At 39.9% G+C, this 20,589-nt stretch overlaps 1 protein-coding gene across 1 annotated transcript; it reads right to left on the bottom strand.

The window, feature by feature from the left end:
• Positions 1-3,580: 3,580 nt before the first annotated feature.
• Positions 3,581-18,469, bottom strand: mei4 (meiosis-specific, MEI4 homolog (S. cerevisiae)). Its single transcript, XM_056481366.1, has 5 exons — positions 18,439-18,469; positions 10,841-11,080; positions 9,760-10,256; positions 6,318-6,452; positions 3,581-3,936 (listed from the first exon to the last, which is right to left on the bottom strand). The coding sequence occupies exons 1-5, from the start codon at positions 18,467-18,469 to the stop codon at positions 3,709-3,711; spliced, it is 1,131 nt and encodes a 376-aa protein (XP_056337341.1). The 3' UTR covers positions 3,581-3,708.
• Positions 18,470-20,589: the final 2,120 nt, after the last annotated feature.

Genomic DNA, 20,589 nt, shown 5'->3' with positions numbered 1-20,589 from the left:
GTGGCAATTGACTCCACTGGTCATTGATGATTTGGAGACGGTCTGCATCTATTTTCTCAACCGTGGCACTTGCTGCATGAGGGGAAGCAAAGATGGATACTCAACACGCCCCTTGGCATAAGTCACAGTGGCAGGAGAGAGGCATGTGATTTGGATTAAGAAGGCATCATCAAAGTCAAATTGTTTCCTGATTTCTCAGCAGGCAACTGGAATGTTTGACATGCTGCTTCACATTTACACCCAAGTATAGTGTGTTTAATGTGAGCTTTGGGCCGTCATTTATGTCGATCCGATTCAAAGAAGTGTGCAGAACATAGTCTCTGTTCATGAAGATGAGGAGGAGATCTTTGTAGGTTTCATACACCTTGTTTTACAATGAAGTAATCACCACCTTTTCACTTTAAAATATTGATAAAGGTCTGTGAATTTAGGCAATGTCTACTCTAGGAAATAGTAGTACAGCTGCTTGCATGCTTCACTTGCACAGAGATGGCAAACACACCACTGCACTGTGATGCCTGGCAGATCGTTTATAAGGTGACTGGAGATGGAATGGCTTTTTCTCATCATTGTATTGGAACCATCCAAACCGAACCCCACTATGTTTTCAATCGTTACATCTGCATTGGTGAATACCTTCATCTCCTTGTGAAGTCTTTCTGCAGTGGCCCCCTTAGCGGCCACTGTTTGTCTTTGTCTGAATAGATCTCAACCAGTTTCCAGAAATGGGTCTGAATCCTATTTATGTCTTCATCGGAAAAACGAATAACTACACAAAGCGTTTTTCCTTCCTGGTGTCTGTTGACTCGTCAATCAAAACACTGAATTTTTTAAAATTTCGATAAGACTCTCAAAGTAACAGTCCTCAAGGACATACTTGGTTATAGCCATTGTCGTATGACATCCTGAGCGGTTTTCGAATCTTTAAATATATCTTTCTAGACACCAACCAAATGGTTTGAGGTACAGTACGTCATGCTAAGCTGTGCTCTGCCATGAACCCTGTTAGCTTTATTTCTGCATTTTTTTACTGTTGTATCTATCTCACTCTTCAAAGATTTCTGTAGCAAGTGGGCTATGGACCTTTGAGTTGGGGTAAGATTGGTGTTTCTTTGGCTTTTTGCGATTTTTTTTAAAACAGTGATCTCAGCCACCACGTGCACATTGCAACATCGGCAGAAGACTTTGCTGTCATTGACAGAAACAGGCCTTAACCATCCTGCGAAACTTAGTCCTTTTCCCACTCAGTTTTGTAAGTTTGCTGTCATTTTTTTTGCCTGTCCTTGAACTTTACTAGATGTGTATGTTGAGGCTACCAGATGGTCCATATGTTGAAGAACCACTGCGTATTGATCTGGGTCACTGGCAAGATCCTTGCCCTGTCCATGTCACGGAAACACCTTTAAAGCTTTGTGTATGTGGGGGATCCATCGAGTATCTTGTTCCCAAGTTCTTGTCCAAGAGTGTAGAGCGCTCGTTTTGACCTGCCACTAAAGTGATAGGTCTTCCAAATTAGTTGTAAGAGATCATAGACGACTGCCACCTTAGGCTCTGTCTTCTGCAGGGTTAGCATTGCAAGTTCCAATCTGTCCAAGAAGCAGACACTTCCCAGGTTACGTTAATTCTCTGTCATTTATAATTGTGTTATGTTCACACCCTGTGTTTGTCATGCCTTGTCTCCTTAGTTACCCAGTTTGTTGCTAATTGTTTATTGTAGTCAACAGTTTACTGTTCTGTCATTTATAGACATAAAACTTTCAGTATTTCTTGTCATTATTTCTGTTTCAGTCAATCCAATGCAAACCCTGCTGAAAAATCCAGCTTAAACCAGCCTAGGCTGGTTGGCTGGTTTTAGCTGGTTGACCAGCCTGGTTTTAGAGGGGTTTTGGCCATTTCCAGGCTGGTTACCAGCCTTTTCCAGCCTGGTCTTAGCTGGTCAGGCTGGAAAATGACCAGCTAAATCCAGCTAAAACCAGCTTGACCAGCCTGGTTTAAGATGGACATAGCTGGTTTTGGCTGGTCATTTTCCAGCCTGACCAGCTAAGACCAGGCTGGAAAAGGCTGGTAACCAGCCTGGAAATGGCCAAAACCCCTCTAAAACCAGGCTGGTCAACCAGCTAAAACCAGCCAACCAGCCTAGGCTGGTTTAAGCTGGATTTTTCAGTAGGGAAAGCTTATAGTTTGGAAATTAACATTGAAGTCTACAGTAGATATTTACATTTAAACTTTTGAAGGTAATATTTTGCGTCAAATAAAGCTTGTATTATATATATTGTTGTGGTTAGTTGCCTACTCTGGAGAATAGTAAGAAAATTGTAGCTACTTTAAACAAAAATTGTAATATTCAGTTGATTTGGAATTGAAACTGCATTTCCCAAAAGCACTGTTGGCCATTGGTTGCAGTTTCAGATGAATTGTATTGAGCTGTGTTGCTTAGCTTTATTTATTGTTTTCTAATTCGATGAAACATTATGACTAGTGGTGAATACAAACCTGTGTGGCATGCAGTGGATTGGGCTTATATAATTTCATTCAGGATTTCATGTTAATTAACTAACAAGACTAACCACTGCAATTAGACCATGAACAATTTCTTTCAAATGCAGAAATTAAACTGCAACATTACAGAATTGATAATAGGCTTAATTATCAACCCTATAGCAAACACTTTAATAACTTTAAAATGTTGTGGACAAATAATGTAAAAAAGCAGAGAGAAACAGCTTCCTTACCATGAGCATGTGAATATTCAAGGCACTGTTGTCCAAACAGAAGGTTTTTCATGATACCCTGTTGGAGATGCTGCTGTCTCCGTCGATCAAAACAGACAGATAATGTGCTGCTCTCAACTTTTCTTCAAGGCTTCCTTTTATTGCATCTGCAATTTGTCTGACCATTTCTACATGCCTCTATATTTTTTAGCAATATCTTCGTCTTGAAGAACCCCCCACCAACCCCCCATCCCCCCCTACTACTACCCCTCTCTCTTAGATTATTCCAGGATAGGGTGGCTCAGTGGTTAGCACTGTTGCCTCACAGCAAGAAGGTCACTGGTTCGAGTCCTGGCTAGGTTTTCCTTGGGTACTCCGGTTTCCTCCCACAGTCCAAAGACATGCGGTTGAAGTGAATTAAATAAACTGGTAGGAATGATTCAGATTTTACGGTGATGTTTAGAAACGTTTGTTAATGGTTGTGATAGCCGTTATCAAGTTACATACTTTGGTAATATATTTTACACACAAAAAAATCAGTATTAACTCTGAAAAGTATTATAAATATAACAAATCAAGTAGAAAGTAATACTTTGTTGGTTATTCTAAGTCGAACAGCACAGTTAAGGTTGAGGGCAATGGCAGTCACCAAGGAAGTGCAAGCTGCGGAGGACGTTGGACTTGTCGTAGCAGGAATTGGATTTCCATGCACATTTAGACATGATATGTGAATAGGGTCTAAAAGAAACTAATGTAAACATATTATTGTCTGATTCTGATTAGGTTAAATTATTTGATTATGGATATCCATGTAAACTTTGAGAGACTTCCAGCCAAGTGTTATAAAGCAGAGTTTGCCACATCTAAAAGACTTCTAAAAGTATTTTTTTATTTGTAAAGCAAATTATTGTAACTATGTTTAGTTGTTGTTTAAGACCAGGCATGTAACATGAAAAGAAACAGATGCTGGGAATGACAGCAGTGAGCTCACATCTGCTCACGAGTTTCCAGCCCTGAAGAGCCCCCCGATACGCCACATGTAAAGAGAGAAGAGGGAAAACTCATCTGCCAGCGGGAACGCTTTGGTTTCCAGTTGCACCACAAGCTCCTGGTTTACTCCGTTATTACTGTCCTGTGCAAGACGCTCCAGCAGCCAGAACACATAGAAGGAATTCTGATAGCAGACCCAGTCCACCTGATGATGCTCATGCTCCTGACTGGATTTCTGCAGAAAAAAAATGGCAGATGTAGTACTTCCAAATTTCTTTAATGCATACTATATAGTACATACTTTTTTAACAGTCATGTAGTACATTTCAAATGTAGTACCTACACAAGTAGTAGACAATTTCGAACAGCTTAAAGCTGCGATTACACTATGGGGGTTACCTGCCTGCTTAAAAGTATTTAGGAATGTGCCAGTGAGGAGTGGAGTGTTAATGATGTGTATTACGGCTGGTACTATAACCAGGGAAATGTCCTGCAGGATGTGTGAGGGGATTGGGTCCAGATGACAGGTTGTTGGATGACCAGAGAAGGGAAGATACTTCTTCCTCCATAAGGAGTGAGAAGAAGGAGAGTGAATTTTCAGTAGAGGGTGTTGTTTGATGGAGAATTGGGATGGACGTGTTGGGAAACAGACTAATTTAGGTGTTTTATTGAGTAAAGAATTAGGCCAAATTATCAGCTGATAAGGAGATGGTGGAGGAGGACAGAGCATTAAATGTCCTCAAAAGTTTGCGGGTGTCCGAAGTGTTATTATTTTTGTTGTGTAGTTTAGGGTTTCGGTCAAATTGAGTTGGAAGGCAAATGATGCCAGCTGGGCTTGATTCCTGCTAAGGTCAGAAGGGGCTTTTGTTTTGAGCCATGCTCTCTCTGTTGACCTGAGTGCTGTCCGGTGTTCTCTCAGAACATCAGACAGCCATGGATTAGAGGGAGAAGGGTGCATTGGTCTGGTGGAGACAGGACAGATCTCATGTAGGCAGGGTGTTAAAGTGGAACAGCGCGTTTCTGTTGCACTATTAACATCAAGAAGTGAAAACTGGATGTGTGAGGGAGGCGAGGATGAGACAGTAGAGAAGAAATGTGTAGAAGACAGGAGTGTTTGGGAGGGTGGCGGTGTGATTATGATTAAGTCAAAGGTAATGCTGAAGTGGTCTGAAGTGTGTAATGGTTTAACTGTGACTTTATCAGAAGAGCAAAGTCTAGTGTAGATAATGTCAAGTTGATTGCCTGATTTATGTGTGCTCGTGGTGGTAAGCTGGTTCAGGTTGAATGATGTAAAGAGAAAATGGGAATCTGTAGCATAAGATTTGTTCAAGTGAATATTGGAGTCACTTAATACTACAAGTGGGATATCATCATCAGCGAGGGAACGAGGATAGCAACCCATCCGATTCTTCAGTAAATGCGCCCAACTGACCGGGAGGACGGTGAATGACCAGAATGTGAAATTAAGCTGGAGAAGTAATAGCAAGACTGTATGGTATTCAAAAGTACAATTAATTAATGGGAAGGTCTGAATAGTTTGAGTATTTCCAATCATTAGAAATGAGAAAACCAGTCCCTCACAATGGGCTGGGGAGTGTGGGTGAATACAAAATTGCGGAACTGAGTCCTGGGGACGAATCCAGGTCTCAGTCCAGGCCAGTATCTGAAGATTAGATTTGTGTTTCAAGTGCGGGAAAAGTCTGCTTTGTTTACAGCTGACTGACAATTCCACAGACCAATAGAGACAGATGAGGGTGTAACTGATGCAATGTGGATTGGGTGTAAGTTGTTAGTGTTGCGTTGCCATCTGCATGTGTTGTGTGAGCGTGTGACGACAGGAATGAACTGCTAACACATTGTGAAAAGAGTAAATAGAAGAGCCTACTGTAGTACAGGTTGTTGCTGCTTGATAGTCTTTACCCTCGTCAGTCTTAGTCGCGTAGCTGTATGTTTTTTTCTCTTCAATACAATTTACTATACTTATGTTTGTGTGTTTTTTCCAATTTGTTTTTTGTGTGTAATTGGTGGTTTGAGTTATTCTTGGGTACGGAATTACATAATAATTTCTATCATTGTAATTGGTAGACTAAAAGCTACCTGGCACCCTAAGTTTAAACATTTCAGTTAACCAAACTTATTTTAACCACCGCCGCCACCGTTACACTGTGATGAATGACCAATAAAGCAACACACTGAATATTCTTAAAAGGCAATCTAAAAAGTTAAATTAATTATTCACAGTATTCTGATGTTCATTACCACAATATATTGAGTTCGATCTACACTAAACTGATGATGAGTATATTCTTACCTTCTGTATTTCAAATGTTGACATTAATACAGTATATTTATGATGCTTTAGTGATGGTGCCAATTCCACTGTACATTATAGATTTCATTTTCTTCAGAAAAATACATTAAAATAAAAGGCATTTCCCTTAACAAATTACTAATCCCTCACTAGCTGGAATGATTTGATTGATGAAATCCTTACAATGCTCTCTATGTTCATCTTATTTTTTCAAGCAGTTTTCTGCTAATAACACAATGTTACAACTTTACTAATGGCTGTACCACCTCTACACGAAAATAAGGTGGATGTGTACAGTACCCTACCTCACAGGCGTCCCATAGCTGCTGTGCAAGCTGAATGATCTGAGACATCAGTAGCTGAATGAGTGGAGTTCTGGTGATACAGCAGTTTCCCCCCAGAGCCAGCAGACACTCTGACAGCGAGCCCTGCACTGAGAACTACAGCAGAACGACAGCACATCAGACTCTCTTCAGAACACTACACTGATGAACATAGAAGTGTTTGTAAATTAGGGAGCACTGAAGGGTTGGTTTCGATTTGCTCCATGCATGAGTTTTAGGCTTTATTGGGTAATTAGTGAAATATGTTAAAAGACAGGCATAGCTAACAAAATGAAGGAAAATTGACAAATGGATGGCCATTATCACATCATTCAACCTCATTTGGCTTACCACCACAAGAACACATACATCTGGAAATCAACTAGCCCTTATCTAAGGCATTGCATCTTTACAAATGTCACGTTAAACCATTGCAAGTTTGAAAACAAACTCCCGAGGACATGTTGGGTAAATCTTCAGAGGGAACAGTGTACTTTTGTGTACGTCATTCACATCACCTGGCTATGTTGTTTCACTTTCTTAACAATAAAATGAAAACATGATATAAGGAACTGCCCATTCTCATTTTTATATTAACTTAATACATGCTAAAATGTTGAGACGTCATGTAGCTGCATATTTATATGAGCGCCATCTTTATTGTATGCATATTTATAACAAAACAGAGCCGATAACATCCCTGCCTCCTTTTATTTTCATTGAAAAATCAAACCCTCACTTTTGCTGAATATCGGTTTAATAATCAATAATGGCCATTATAAAAGTATAACGTACAATAAGATTATACAATATAGTAAATAAAGGCAAGCAATCTGCCAAATGTGCAGAATCAGTGTACGTGGTTGCATAAATTAATATAACTTATCTTTGCGCTCAGTTAAAACACGTTACCTGAGAACAAGTGATAGATTCAAAAGATCGAAGACTCGTTAGATAGAGACAAGACGAATTGTCTTGCACATGGACATTTGTAATTATGTTTATCTATCTGCACACTTCTGCTATTAATAGCATCCTGTACATATATTCATTTATTGTAAATCTGCTCATAGCTAATACAACCTGTATATAATGTTGATAGTACATCCATCTGTAAATATCACCATAGTTTTTCTATAACTGCACTTTATAACTTATACCTGTATCCTGCACTTGCTGCTATTGCACTGCTGGTTAGACCTAAACTGCATTTCGTTGCCTTGTACTTGTACATGTGTAATGACAATAAAGTTGAATCTAATCTAATCTCCAGTTCTTCATATGTTAATGCACAGGTTGACGCAGCTGTTATAGAGCAAAATCCCTGCAACCTCTGTTTAAGTGAAACCCCAGCGAAGGTTAATTACGTAAGTAAAATCCCAGCATGGTATTGGGTTTTGCCAAAGACTATAAACAGATTTTGCTTGCGGCTATGTTGTTCTTCTTGGTGATAGACAAAGAGATTAAGTAGATTTCAAATCGGAAACAAAATCTTCCTCACGGGGTCGGTTCGATTGCATTTTTTACTATGGAATTTAAGACATTTTAAGGATCCACGGACACCCTGTAAATATTGTTGTGACTGCTAATCCACATGCACTTATAACTATGAGGTTAAACATTCTGGCTACTCCATGCTAATTATTGAAATGGACTGTACTAAATTGGCCATTGTGTATGAGTGTGTGTGTGTGAATGAGAGGGTGTATAGATGTTTCCCAGTACTGGGTTGCGGCTGGACCTCTGTGGCGACCCCTGTTAAATCAGGGTCTAAGCCAAAAGAAAATACATGAATGAATGAAATGGTTAGCTCTGAAAAAGCTCCCGCGTGATCATGTTACATGCAGTTTTGGGAAATGCACATGGAATTGTGATGGGCGTTTGTAACCTTGCAAGTACACAATGTTCAACGATAAAACATTATGGCAAAACTCCACCCTGACCCACTGTATGCGAAATCTATGAGAACTACACACACTGTGCTGAACTGGAATCCATGAGAACTACACACACTGTGCTGAACTGGAATCTGTGCAAACTGCACACACTGTGCTGAACTGGAACACCCATCATTAATAAAGCTGACATTGTTGCTGATTGGCATATAATTATGTAGCATAGTGAAAAAATATCAATCCATCAGTCATGAATATCTTAATATAAAGCAGCATGTTACAAAACTTCACATCCTCTGCCAGTGATATACAGTAAATTGAGCAAGTCAGATCTGTGAGTCAGTTGCAGAGGAACTGGCTCCTATTTTCTATAGATGGTAAATTTCGCATGAAAAACGACATTCTAACACAGATGTGTGTGTCCTACATCATCATGAAGACAATGCTAGCATCTGTTCATTTTAATTGCAGGATTTAATTGCAATTTTTTTGTGTTCTGTCTTCACGGTACAAAATTGACATTGATTTTATTGTGTTGACGCTGCAGGTTGTGGCATGGCAGATGCCAGAGTTTGCTGAAATAAGCAATCAAAGCTTATGTATGCTTAATGGAATATTGCAGCACTTGAATGCTTAACTTGGAGAGAACAAACAAAATGCTCTGCTGAGTGTGTCTCCCATTCCACCACATCCAAAAGGTGCTCTATTGGATTGAGATATGGTGACTGTGGAGGCCATTTGAGTACAGTGAACTCATTGTCATGTTTAAGAAACCAGTCTGAGATGATTGGTGCTGACCTCAGAGGAACACAGAGCAGACAAATACTGCAGCACTTTTTACTTTTCTCCATAAGCTTGCATCGGAGCTGCAGCAATGATTTGTCCAATTGTCATTCTTTGAGAAAAAGGTCGCCACTTCAGGTCAGAATAACAAGACATGCGAAAATGAGTGCCATATAGCAGCAGTGAGGAGATTGTAAATAAAAATGGATGTAAGGATGTCGCCAGAGTGGCTTTTTGGTTTCTTTTCTTGTTCATCCCAACCACTATCTCCCCATCTGAAAGAGTTTTAGCATATGGGTAATGTAGTCATTCAACTTTATAATCTGTAATGTTTCAGTGTGTATTTGAATAATGATGGCTGGTTCCTTTACTAAAGCGCAGATTTGATCATCATTTGTGTTGTTGACAGAGTTTGAGGTTTACCGCATCATTATTATTCACACCTTAAAGATGTTGATCTATCTTTACCATTGCACACACTTTGTAACATTTCATTGATCAAGTTTTATTGATCAACATTTTATTGATCAAGTTTAGGAGTCTCTTTAACACTTGTGTTTATTTTATTATGAAGAGATCAGATATATAGTTTAAATATTTTTGTTTTTGACTATTAAAACTATTTGCGCTAGTAATGTTGGTCAAATAAAGTGGTTAAATACATAAAAAAAATCCTAAATGGATTAAAATATTCAATAATTATCAATATCAAATGAAACATGATATCGTGGTAATGTTTCTCTTACCGCATTGAGTTGTTGGTTGGTTAGCAGTAGGTTGATCATCTCCTTCAACAGATCCTCCACTTTGCTAAAGTGCTGCACTGGAAACCCCTGGCGTGCTCCTCCTGGACTCAGGGTCTGTGCCACCACCTGAATGGCGTTATGCAACTGCTCATGGTGACGTAAAGGCTGTCCAGTGTGTGCCTGTCTGAAATCCTCCACCGCACAATCCAGCAGCTGCACTACTGAATCCCAGACCACATCACCATCCTGACACAAAGACTCCTCGAAACCACTGCGCAAGCCACTCAGACACTGTAGGAACTGCACATGTTTCATCAGTCTGTGGTCCTGGCACCACTGCTTGTCTTTGAGAGTAAACTTCTGGCTGTTTGGAGGGGTCGGAGGCAAGCATGGTCCTGGAGCACTGTCTCCCTGTGTCTGTGAAGTGTTTACAGCGTCACAGGCAGAGTTGACTGCTCGCGTGTCATCCTGGGAGAGAACTTTGGCAATCTCATGACCTGTAAATGCAAGACACAGAATATCTGCATCCTTCCATGACATAAGCCATGTTTCCCTCCACATTTTTGATGGGTATTTACAAATAAAATTTTGATTGATTGATTGATTGATTGATTGATTGATTGATTGATTGATTGATTTATTGGATGGTTTATTTATCAATTGGTTAATTGGCTGGTTGATTTTAAACTTTGCATTTTCTTAACTAATTAATTGTCCATTTGATTGATTGGTTGATTGGATGTCTGGTTGATTGATTAATTGGTTGGTTGATTGATTTATAAACTAGTTAATTGTTTGGTTGATTGATAGGATTGTTAATTTATTAATTGAGTGGTTGATTAATTAATTGATTCATTGATTGTTTGGTCAATTGATTGGATGGCTGATTAATTGCTCGTTTAATTGGTGGGTTGGTTAATAGATTGATTGATTGATTGCTTTATTGGTTGATCAATTAACTGATTGATCAATTGATTGATAGATTTTTTTGCCTCAAACAAATTGAGAAACTGTAGTGAAGTCTTTTCATTCCATCTCTCATTACTGAATGAATCTGACAGAGATGTACACACAGCCCTACCAGGTGCTTGTCCAGCGCTGCTCCTCGTGTTCAGCAGTGTGCGTGTGAGCAGCAGCTCCTGTCTGAGATGCAGCAGATCTTCATGAAGACCTTCAGCTTTAGACTTCCAGCTTTCATTCTGCCGTTTGAGTCTTTCAGCCAGAGATTCGGTGAACTGTCTGGCTCCTCCTGGTGGCCTGAGTTTGATAATAGCCAAAGCCACAGCCAGTCTGGAGGTTCTGATGTACCAGCTCACGGCTCCTGCAAAGATAATGCAACAATTCATTACAACCATGAGCTAGTCCAATAGTTAACACTAGTGAACACAGAAGCACACACACTCAATAAAACAGCTTTCAAGTCTATGTTTACCTTCAGGTAATCATATTAATTTATAATAACACTTATCAGCAATCATGAAATAGACATCTGCATTTAAAAATTTGAAACAGAAATTCACAGACAATGTAAATATTGAAATATATTGAAACAACCAAGTAAAGGGATCATGTTTATTTATTAAGGTTGCTTCCTGCTTCGCTACTGTTCGGACGTCTTTGCCTACTGCTCCGCTCTCTGCTCACTTGCTTTTATATCTTAAACCCTAATTTTAACTTGAGCCTATCAGCACAGTGCTCAAACGACACAACTTGATGATCAGCATCGATTCTACAAACTTTCTGGAATATAGCTTTACTAACAAGAGGGGAATTATCGTCTAAACAATCCTCCCGCTACCAGCTATCAGCTGCTCACATTCCTGAGACGGGAAAACACGGCTGTGAAAATGCCTCTGGATCGGATTAATTCAGATTCTCACTGCTGTACAAACTGCCACAAACTTCTACAAAAGATTGCAGTTCTTGAAACAAAGTTACTTGCGATCCAACCAGAACTGCAGCGTCATTGTGGACGCTCACAGCAAATAGCCGGTGAGTCCCATAAATCTATTCCTACCACTATTCCGAGCACTGAAAAACAGATTAAAGCTGTTGAAAATGAGCATTGGCATAAACAAGGTGCGAGACCAAAGGGTACTCACGGGGTCAGATCATACGCTGCCGCATTAGCGTCCTCTACCCCAAATACAGCTCGGACTCAAATACAGCTTCAGAACAGATATGAAGTATTGAGTGATATGGGTGAAGAATCCCCAAATGCAGTCAGACAGAGATCGCATGACTCAGCAACTAACTCTGCATGGAACAGAGGCTCAAGGCCGACTAGACAGCGGCATTCTGCTCCGATCGCACCTGAGATAAGAACACTAGTTGTAGGAGATTCAATAATCAGGAATTTTAGGAGCAAATCTACAATGACATACTGCTTCCCTCATGCAACAGTTTCTGATGTAAACAAAGAACTTAAGGAAATTCTGAAGAAGCACAAGACTGCAAAACGGATTATCATCCATGTGGGGAAGAATGATATTCGGAAGGAACAGTCAGAACTGCTCAAGAGAGATTTCTGTGAGCTCTTGGAAACAGTTGAAAGAGTGAAAATTCAGCCGTTCATCAGTGGACCACTTCCTGCAAGAGGGACAAACATGTTTTCACGGCTGCTTGGTCTAAATGTATGGCTGCAGAAAGCATGTAACAGGAAAGGACTGAATTTTATTGACAACTTCAATCTCTTCTGGAACCAAAGACAACTGTTGACATCAGACGGCCTTCACCCAAACAAACTTGGTGCAAAGGTACTAAAGGACAATATCTTCTTCTCCCTCCATCATCCATCAGCTGTATGTGCCACTGACCTCAATCCAAATGGCACATACACACCCAGCAAATGTCCAGATGACCACAGGACCTCAAATCAGCTCCCGAGTGGACTTGGGGCTGACGCATCACCCAAGGACAGTGATAACGCCACGCAGCCAAAACACCCACTGTTGATAGAGACACTATCGCTGGCCCTCTGCTCAACACAGACAGACTGTGACGCATCAGAACAGCATCATGTCTCGTCACTAAAAAATGATCCTCAGGAAAACACCCAGGAAAACATATTTCAGCACCCAGAATCTCCAGAGCCACAGCCTCTGTCACCAGACACGTTCCCATTATCACCTTGCTCGCCTCTCTTGGGTTTCTCAAAAAAGATGGAGGAACTGGTGCATGCTGGAACTAAACTTTCACACTCCATCGCCGCAAGCCCCCAGTTACCAACCAAAAAGCGGCCTGCTCCACAACCACCTCTGAGCCCACGTGGAAGAGCCCTCCGACATTTGCCCCACCGCCAGGGCCCAAACAACAACGCACCATCCTCAGCTGGTGAACAAAACTGCTCTCCATGATGTGTCTCGGGTGCCTGCTTAGATAACAGTGTCTTTATCAGATGTTTACAGAACAAGCAGGAACCCAGTGTGCCTGTAGCTTTCTCTACACATATATGTGTTGTATTACGTGACAGAAAACCGAAGACTTGTTCAGGCCGTATAGCAAATCACTCAAATCTTGTGTCTATTAAATATAAATCTGAGACTACTGTAGCAGAAACAGCTAAAACTGTTAAGTTAGCACTTTTAAACATCCGATCACTCAACAATAAGTCACTTTTAGTCAATGATTTTATCAGCTCAAATTGCCTTGATTTTATGCTTTTAAATGAAACTTGGCTAGATGACAGCTGTAGCGCAGCAGTTCTGAATGAAACAGCTCCTTTAAACTTTGACTTTTTGAGTGTTTGCAGAGCCAATAGGAGAGGTGGAGGCATTGCTGCCCTGTTTAAAGATGTCTATGAGTGTAAACAAGTGTCATTTGGTGACTTTTTGTCTTTTGAATATCTGAGTATAGCACTAAAAGGTGCTCCACGTATCTTACTGATCATTATCTACAGACCTCCAAAATATTCTCCAGCTTTTATTGATGATTTTACAGAGCTGTTATCAATAGTAACCTCTGAATTTGACTATTTTACCATTGCTGGGGATTTTAATATTCACATTGATAATCCAGAAATCAATGCTGTAAAAGAACTGATGACTGTTTTGAACACTTTTGATCTGACTCAGCATGTTCAAGGACCCACACACAATCGTGGACACACTCTTGATCTACTTATAACTAAGGGTTTACACATTTCATCAACTGTTGTTAAGGATGTTGCACTATCTGATCATTTCTGTATTTTCTTTGATATATTGATCACTCCAGCTATTAAAGACAGATCTGTCTCTGTCAGAAAGAGATGCATCAATGAGAACACTAATGAGCAGTTTATGAAGGCCATATCGCTAGCACCAAGTATATCTGCAGACTCTGCTGATTCTCTTCTTGATTTGTTTAACTCTAAAGTTAAGAATGTCATAGATGACATTGCTCCTGTTAAAGCCAAGAAGATAACTAGCAGCCAAAGGGGTTCCTGGACTAGGTCCCCAAGAATTCAAATGACGAAAAGACAGTGCAGAAAAGCTGAGCGTATGTGGAGAAAGACCAAACTAGTAATCCATTATAATATCTATAAAGACAGTCTTCGTGCTTTTAATATGGAACTAAAAACTGCTAGGCAGACTTTCTTTTCAAGCCTTATAAACAGCAACGTAAACAATGCTCGTAAACTCTTTGCAACGATAGAGAAACTCACAACCCCCCCCAGTCGGATTCCCAGTGAGCTACTCTCTGAAAGCAAATGTAATGAGTTTGCTCATTTCTTTACTGACAAGATCAATAATATCAGAAAGGCAATCAGCTCATCCAATCAGCCAAATTGTGTCGACGTCAGACTAGCTCAACCACAACTTAAGAAATCAGACATTATGTCCGATTTCATGGGAATTAATGGCAAAATCTTAGAAGAGATCGTGCAAATTATGAAAACATCAACCTGCAGTCTCGACACGCTCCCCACATCATTCTTTAAAACGGTATTTACCTGCTTAGAAATGGATCTTCTAAAAGTGGTAAATGCTTCACTTCTCTCGGGGATTTTTCCTAACTCACTTAAAACTGCAGTTGTTAAACCCCTCTTGAAGAAGAGCAACCTAGATAACACCATATTGAGCAATTACAGGCCCATCTCAAATCTCCCTTTCATTGGCAAAATCATTGAAAAAGTTGTTTTTAACCAGGTTAACAAGTTCTTAAACTTCAAGGGGTGTTTAGACAATTATCAATCTGGTTTCAGACCACATCACAGTACAGAGAGCGCCCTTATAAAGATAATCAATGACATCCGCCTAAATACAGAGTCAGGCAAACTAACAGTGCTGGTACTGCTTGATCTCAGTGCTGCATTTGACACTGTCGATCACAGCATACTTCTGGATAGGCTGGAAAACTGGGTTGGGCTGTCTGGGACGGTCCTCAAATGGTTCAGATCTTACCTTGAAGGGAGAGGATACTATGTCAGTATAGGTGACCATAGGTCAGGGTGGACACCCATGACATGTGGAGTCCCACAAGGCTCGATTCTGGCACCACTCCTGTTCAACCTTTATATGCTCCCTCTGAGCCAAATAATGAGAAAGAACCAAATCTCCTACCACAGCTATGCTGATGACACTCAGATCTACCTAGCCTTACTGCCTAATGACTACAGCCCCATTGACACCCTCTGCCAATGTATTGATGAAATTAACAATTGGATGTGCCAAAACTTTCTTCAGTTAAACAAAGAGAAAACTGAAGTCATTGCGTTTGGGAACAGAGATGAGGTTCTCAAGGTGAATGCGTACCTTGGCTCTAAGGGTCAAACAACAAAAAATAAGGTCAAGAATCTTGGTGTGACTCTGGAGTCAGATCTGAGTTTCAATAGTCATGTCAAAGCAGTTAGTAAATCAGGATACTATCATCTCAAAAACATTGCAAGAATTAGATGCTTTGTTTCCAGTGAAGACTTAGAGAAACTTGTTCATGCTTTTATCAGCAGCAGGGTGGATTACTGTAATGGCCTCCTCACTGGCCTTCCCAAAAAGACAGTCAGACAGTTGCAGCTCATCCAGAACGCTGCGGCCAGAATTCTGACCAGAACCAGGAAATCAAAGCACATCACACCTGTCCTCAGGTCTTTACACTGGCTCCCAGTCACATTTAGAATAGATTTTAAAGTATTATTACTGGTCTATAAATCACTAAATGGCCTAGGACCTCAATACATTACAGATATGCTCACTGAATACAAACCTAACAGATCACTCAGATCTTTAGGATCAAATAGATTAGAAATCCCAAGAGTTCAGTCAAAGCAGGGTGAATCGGCTTTCAGCTACTACGCCCCTCGCTGCTGGAATCAGCTTCCAGAAATGATCAGATGTGCTCCAACATTAGGCACATTCAAATCAAGACTGAAAACACATCTGTTTAGCTGTGCCTTTACTGAATGAGCACTGTGCTACGTCCGACAGATCGAACTACTATGTTTTTCTCTTCTTTTTAACTCTTTTATAACACATTTTATCAGCTTTTATTTTATTTTATTTTTATTCTGTTTGTTTTTATTTCTCTTATAATTGTTTCTTTTATTCCTGTTTATGTAAAGCACTTTGAATTGCCACTGTGTATGAAATGTGCTATATAAATAAACTTGCCTTGCCTTGCCTTGCCTTGCCTATTTAAATGTAGGAAAAAACAAGCTATGTATGAAACTAAAACAGTATACGAGTTTACAGTTTACAAGATACTTTCTAGAAATTCTGTGAATTAACCCAAAATAAAAATCCTAAATTAAAACGATAAGATTTATCTCTGTAGAACAGAAATATTTATTTTATTTTACATTTTTTTGCGTTTATGAGGAAAAAGCATCATACATTTAGTGCACCACTTAGCGGGCTTCCACACAGGTTCTGCAACTTGTTGATATACACTGTGAACATCAGCTACGCTAATTATTTTCTTTATTCTCCATTTCCACCTGGGGATACTCTTCCCGAGGCCCTCAGACTATGCAGAGTCACTGATTCGATCCAAGACCAACGACGAGATGATCCCAAGGTTTCCATATCCGGGACCTGGCCGAATCCTGAACAACTACTGCGATGGTCATGGAAGAGTGGAGAACATGAGACTGATTCCTGTGACGCTCCAGAGACAGACGAGTCTTCGCTGAGGCCAGCTTCCAGCCTCCGCCACTGAGACTGCAGCTCTGCACAAGACGTTTGGCCAGCGGAGAAATTAAAATGGTCGTGCCCAACTGAGCCTGGTTTCTCTCAAGGTTTTTTTTCTTCACTTCCGCCTTTAGTGAAGTTTTTTTCCCTCTCTGCTGTCGTCACTGGCTTGCATGGTTCGGGATCTGTAGAGCTGTGTATCGTTGGATTTGCTCTTCAGTATTTGGACTCTCAGTAGTGATTATTAAACCACACTGAACTGAGCTAAACTGAACTGAACTTAAACACTACAAACTGAACTACACTGTTCCTATTTACTGTGACCTTTTATGTGAAGCTGCTTTGACACAATCTACATTGTATAAGCGCTATACAAATAAAGGGGAAATTGAATTGAACCCCTGAATGTTACAGATGTGAAATTTGCACTTGTGTGACTTTGGTAAGTCAAATAAAATCTACTGACAGATATGTTTTTGAATATTTTTACACTACTTTAACTTTAAGCCTACTTTAACCCTAGACGAACAATCTAGAAAGGGTTTCGCTATTTTGGTGAAAACTTTTTTTATGGCAAGGCTGACATTTGCTTTGGAATTCTGATCCTCCACTAAACGGTCATTCATTCATTCATTTTCCTTTGGTTTAGTCTCCAATTCAGAGGTTGCCACAGTGGAATGAACTGCTAACTATTCCAGTATATGTTTTATACAGTCCATGCCCTTCCAGCCGCAACCCAGTATTGGTAAACACCCATACATTCACACACACTCATACACTACGGCCAATTTAGTTCATCCAATTCCCCTATAGCGCATGTGTTTGGACTGTGGGGTCACATCCATAAAGCTGGAATTGCTCATTTAAGAATATTTACTTTACTAATATTTACTTTAACTTGCATAATGTTATCAACTACGTTACAAACACGCCTTTATAACACTTTAAAACGTCTTTAAATACTGTAGTACTACAAGCATGTGGTTCCGGAGTCCACCAGCAGAGGTTGACAGAGACACGAAGGAAAACTCCTGAGTATAGCTTGTTGTATGTATTTCAATGTAATTTTACAAATACATATTTTTAAATCGTAGGAAACTCTAAATAATGTGCTCTATCAGAACAATGTCATGGCAGACATGTTGATGATTTAGTTTAATTAGTAGGCTACGGGTGAGGTTACTTTAGTGAACTGTTTCCACAAAGTCAATACATGAGGAAACATAAATATCTGTAATAATAATAATAATTATAATATGAATAATAATAACTCTACGACACAGCTGCCAGCATAAATGTCCACGCTGGAAATAATGTCTGGCACGAATGATGAATGCTAATAATGAACACAGGCTAACTTACAACAGAACTGAACAGTTAACAGTTTAACAGCAGATATGCTAATGATATAACAGTTTAACAGCAGATAAGCTAATGATATAAATCACTTTACCCATTTAATAACAGTTTATTAACTGCTGAGACAGTATATTTTATAAGGACGATCAGACAGATTATCATTCATCTGTATTCTGATAATAACGTTAGCCTTTCTGTCTGATTTTAACATTACCCTCAGGACATGAGGCAGATTTCTCCTCCATTCTGCTTCTTCTTCAATCAACAGTTAACCTGAGATACTTATATGAGGTTTGTTGCTATTAATAAATATCACATGAAACTCGAATAAAGCGTTTTTTTTCTAGAAAATCCATTGATAAATCACTGCTAAATGCCGACGAGAGTATTCAGACGTTAAACAGAATAACCACGCCCTCCACGCAAACGCCCCGCCTACTAATTAATATTCACAATTTAAACAGAACCAGCCGGATTTTTCCACAGAATCCACACTGTATGCAATGAAGTACATTCAATTAAAAAAAAATTAATATTATTACTAATCAAAGTAAAAAAATAATAACGAATTGTAAAAGTTTGTAGTTAGAGATTATTTGCAAAATTGTAGTCCATAACGGGTAACATGTTCTGGCTTTTTAGATGACTATTTTTAGATAACGTTTTATTTTTTTTATGTGCTATTAAACATGTTTAATAAGAAAGGAAACATTGCTTTTTGATACATAATAAAATGCATTAAACAGTCAAGGCTGGTCCAACAAGTCAAATAAGTTACAAAAACGTATTATTATTGAAAAGCAGAAAGATGCTGGATATAAAACATGTAATGAATGTAAAGTGTGTCATGGATATAACATGATGATAATGATTAACAGCACACTTTAGTCCAGTGTTTCTCAACCACTTTCCTGGAGGACCAGCATCACTGCATGTTTAGGATGTCTCCTTTGTCTGTCACACCCATTACAGCTCTTTCAGTCTCTGCTAATGAGCTGATGATCTGAATCGGGTGTGTTTGGTTAAGGAGACATGGAAATGTGTAGAGCTGGTGCTCCTCCAGGAACATGGTTGAGAAACGCTGCTTCAGTCAATGTATGTACACAAAAAATGTAAAGTAATAAATGTAGAGTGGCAGCATGGTGGCGCAGTGTGCAGCGTAATCACCTCACAGCAAGAAGGTTGCTGGTTCGAGCCACAGCAGGGTCAGTTGGCGTTTCTGTGTGGAGTTTGCATGTTCTCCCTGTGTTGGTGTGGGTTTCCTCCGGGCGCTTGGGTTTCCCCCACAGTCCAAACACATGCGCTATAGGGGAATTGGGTAAGCTAAATTGTCCGTAGTGTATGTGTGTGAATGAGTGTGCATGAATGTTTCCCAGTGATGGGTTGCAGCGGATGTTGCATGAATTTTTCAATACCTTTCAACAATGTGCAACTGATAAGACATTAACTAAATCCAATCACTTCAATCTGCTCAGAAAACTTTGCGTTTTATTAATCATATGGAAATATATACTTTATAATTATAGTATATTATAGTGTATTTATAATTTATAGTATATATTATAGTAATATTTAGTATTCTGACATATTTAGAATGATTATGTTGTGGAAAGTCTATAGTTGCTGTGCTAATACAACAACTACACTCACCGGCACACCCCCCTTATTAGATACACCTGTCCAACTGCTCGTTAACACAAATTTCTAATTAACCAATCACATGGAAGCAACTCAATGCATTTAGGCATGTAGACATGATCAAGACGATCGGCTAATTCCTCTTCCACACAGAAATGCCAACTGACCCAGCCGAGGCTCGAACCAGCGACCTTCTTGCTGTGAGGCGACAGCACTATCTACTGCACCACCACGTCGCCCCGGTATTGATAAAATTCATTCATTTTCTTTTCGGCTTAGTCGAAGTCGCCACAGCGGGATGAACCGCCAACTTTCCAGCATGTATTTTACGCAGTGGATGCCCTTCCAGCTGCAACCCATCCCTGGGAAACACTCATACACTACGGACAATTTTAGCTTACCCAATTCACCTATACCACACGTCTTTGGACTTGTGGACTTGTGGGGGAAACCGGAGCACCCACGCCAACATGGGGAGAACATGCAAACTCCACATAGAAATGCCAACTGACCCAGCCGAGGCTCGAACCAGCGACCTTCTTGCTGTGAGTGTGTGTATGTTTAACGCAGAGAATGCCCTTCCAGCTGCAACCCATCCCTGGGAAACACCCATACACACTCATTCACTACAGACAATTTTAGCTAACCCAATTCACCTATACCACACGCCTTAGGAATTGTGGGGGAAATCGGAGCACTCGGAGGAAATCCACGCCAACACAGGGAG

Source organism: Danio aesculapii, chromosome 20, assembly GCF_903798145.1.
Source record: "Danio aesculapii chromosome 20, fDanAes4.1, whole genome shotgun sequence".
NCBI classification, from domain to species: Eukaryota; Metazoa; Chordata; class Actinopteri; order Cypriniformes; family Danionidae; genus Danio; species Danio aesculapii.
Note: the sequence above shows the minus strand (reverse complement) of the source record. Positions and strands in the feature narration are given on the sequence as shown.

Excerpts from the sequence above, each read along its gene's own strand:
- mei4 (XM_056481366.1), bottom strand. The coding sequence starts at position 18,469 with ATGGAGGAGAAATCTGCCTCATGTCCTGAGG. Across the intron at positions 10,257-10,840 it reads CAGCGCTGGACAAGCACCTG|GTCATGAGATTGCCAAAGTT; the intron begins GTAGGGCTGTGT and ends TTGCATTTACAG. Across the intron at positions 6,453-9,759 it reads CCAACCAACAACTCAATGCG|TTCTCAGTGCAGGGCTCGCT; the intron begins GTAAGAGAAACA and ends GTTCTGCTGTAG.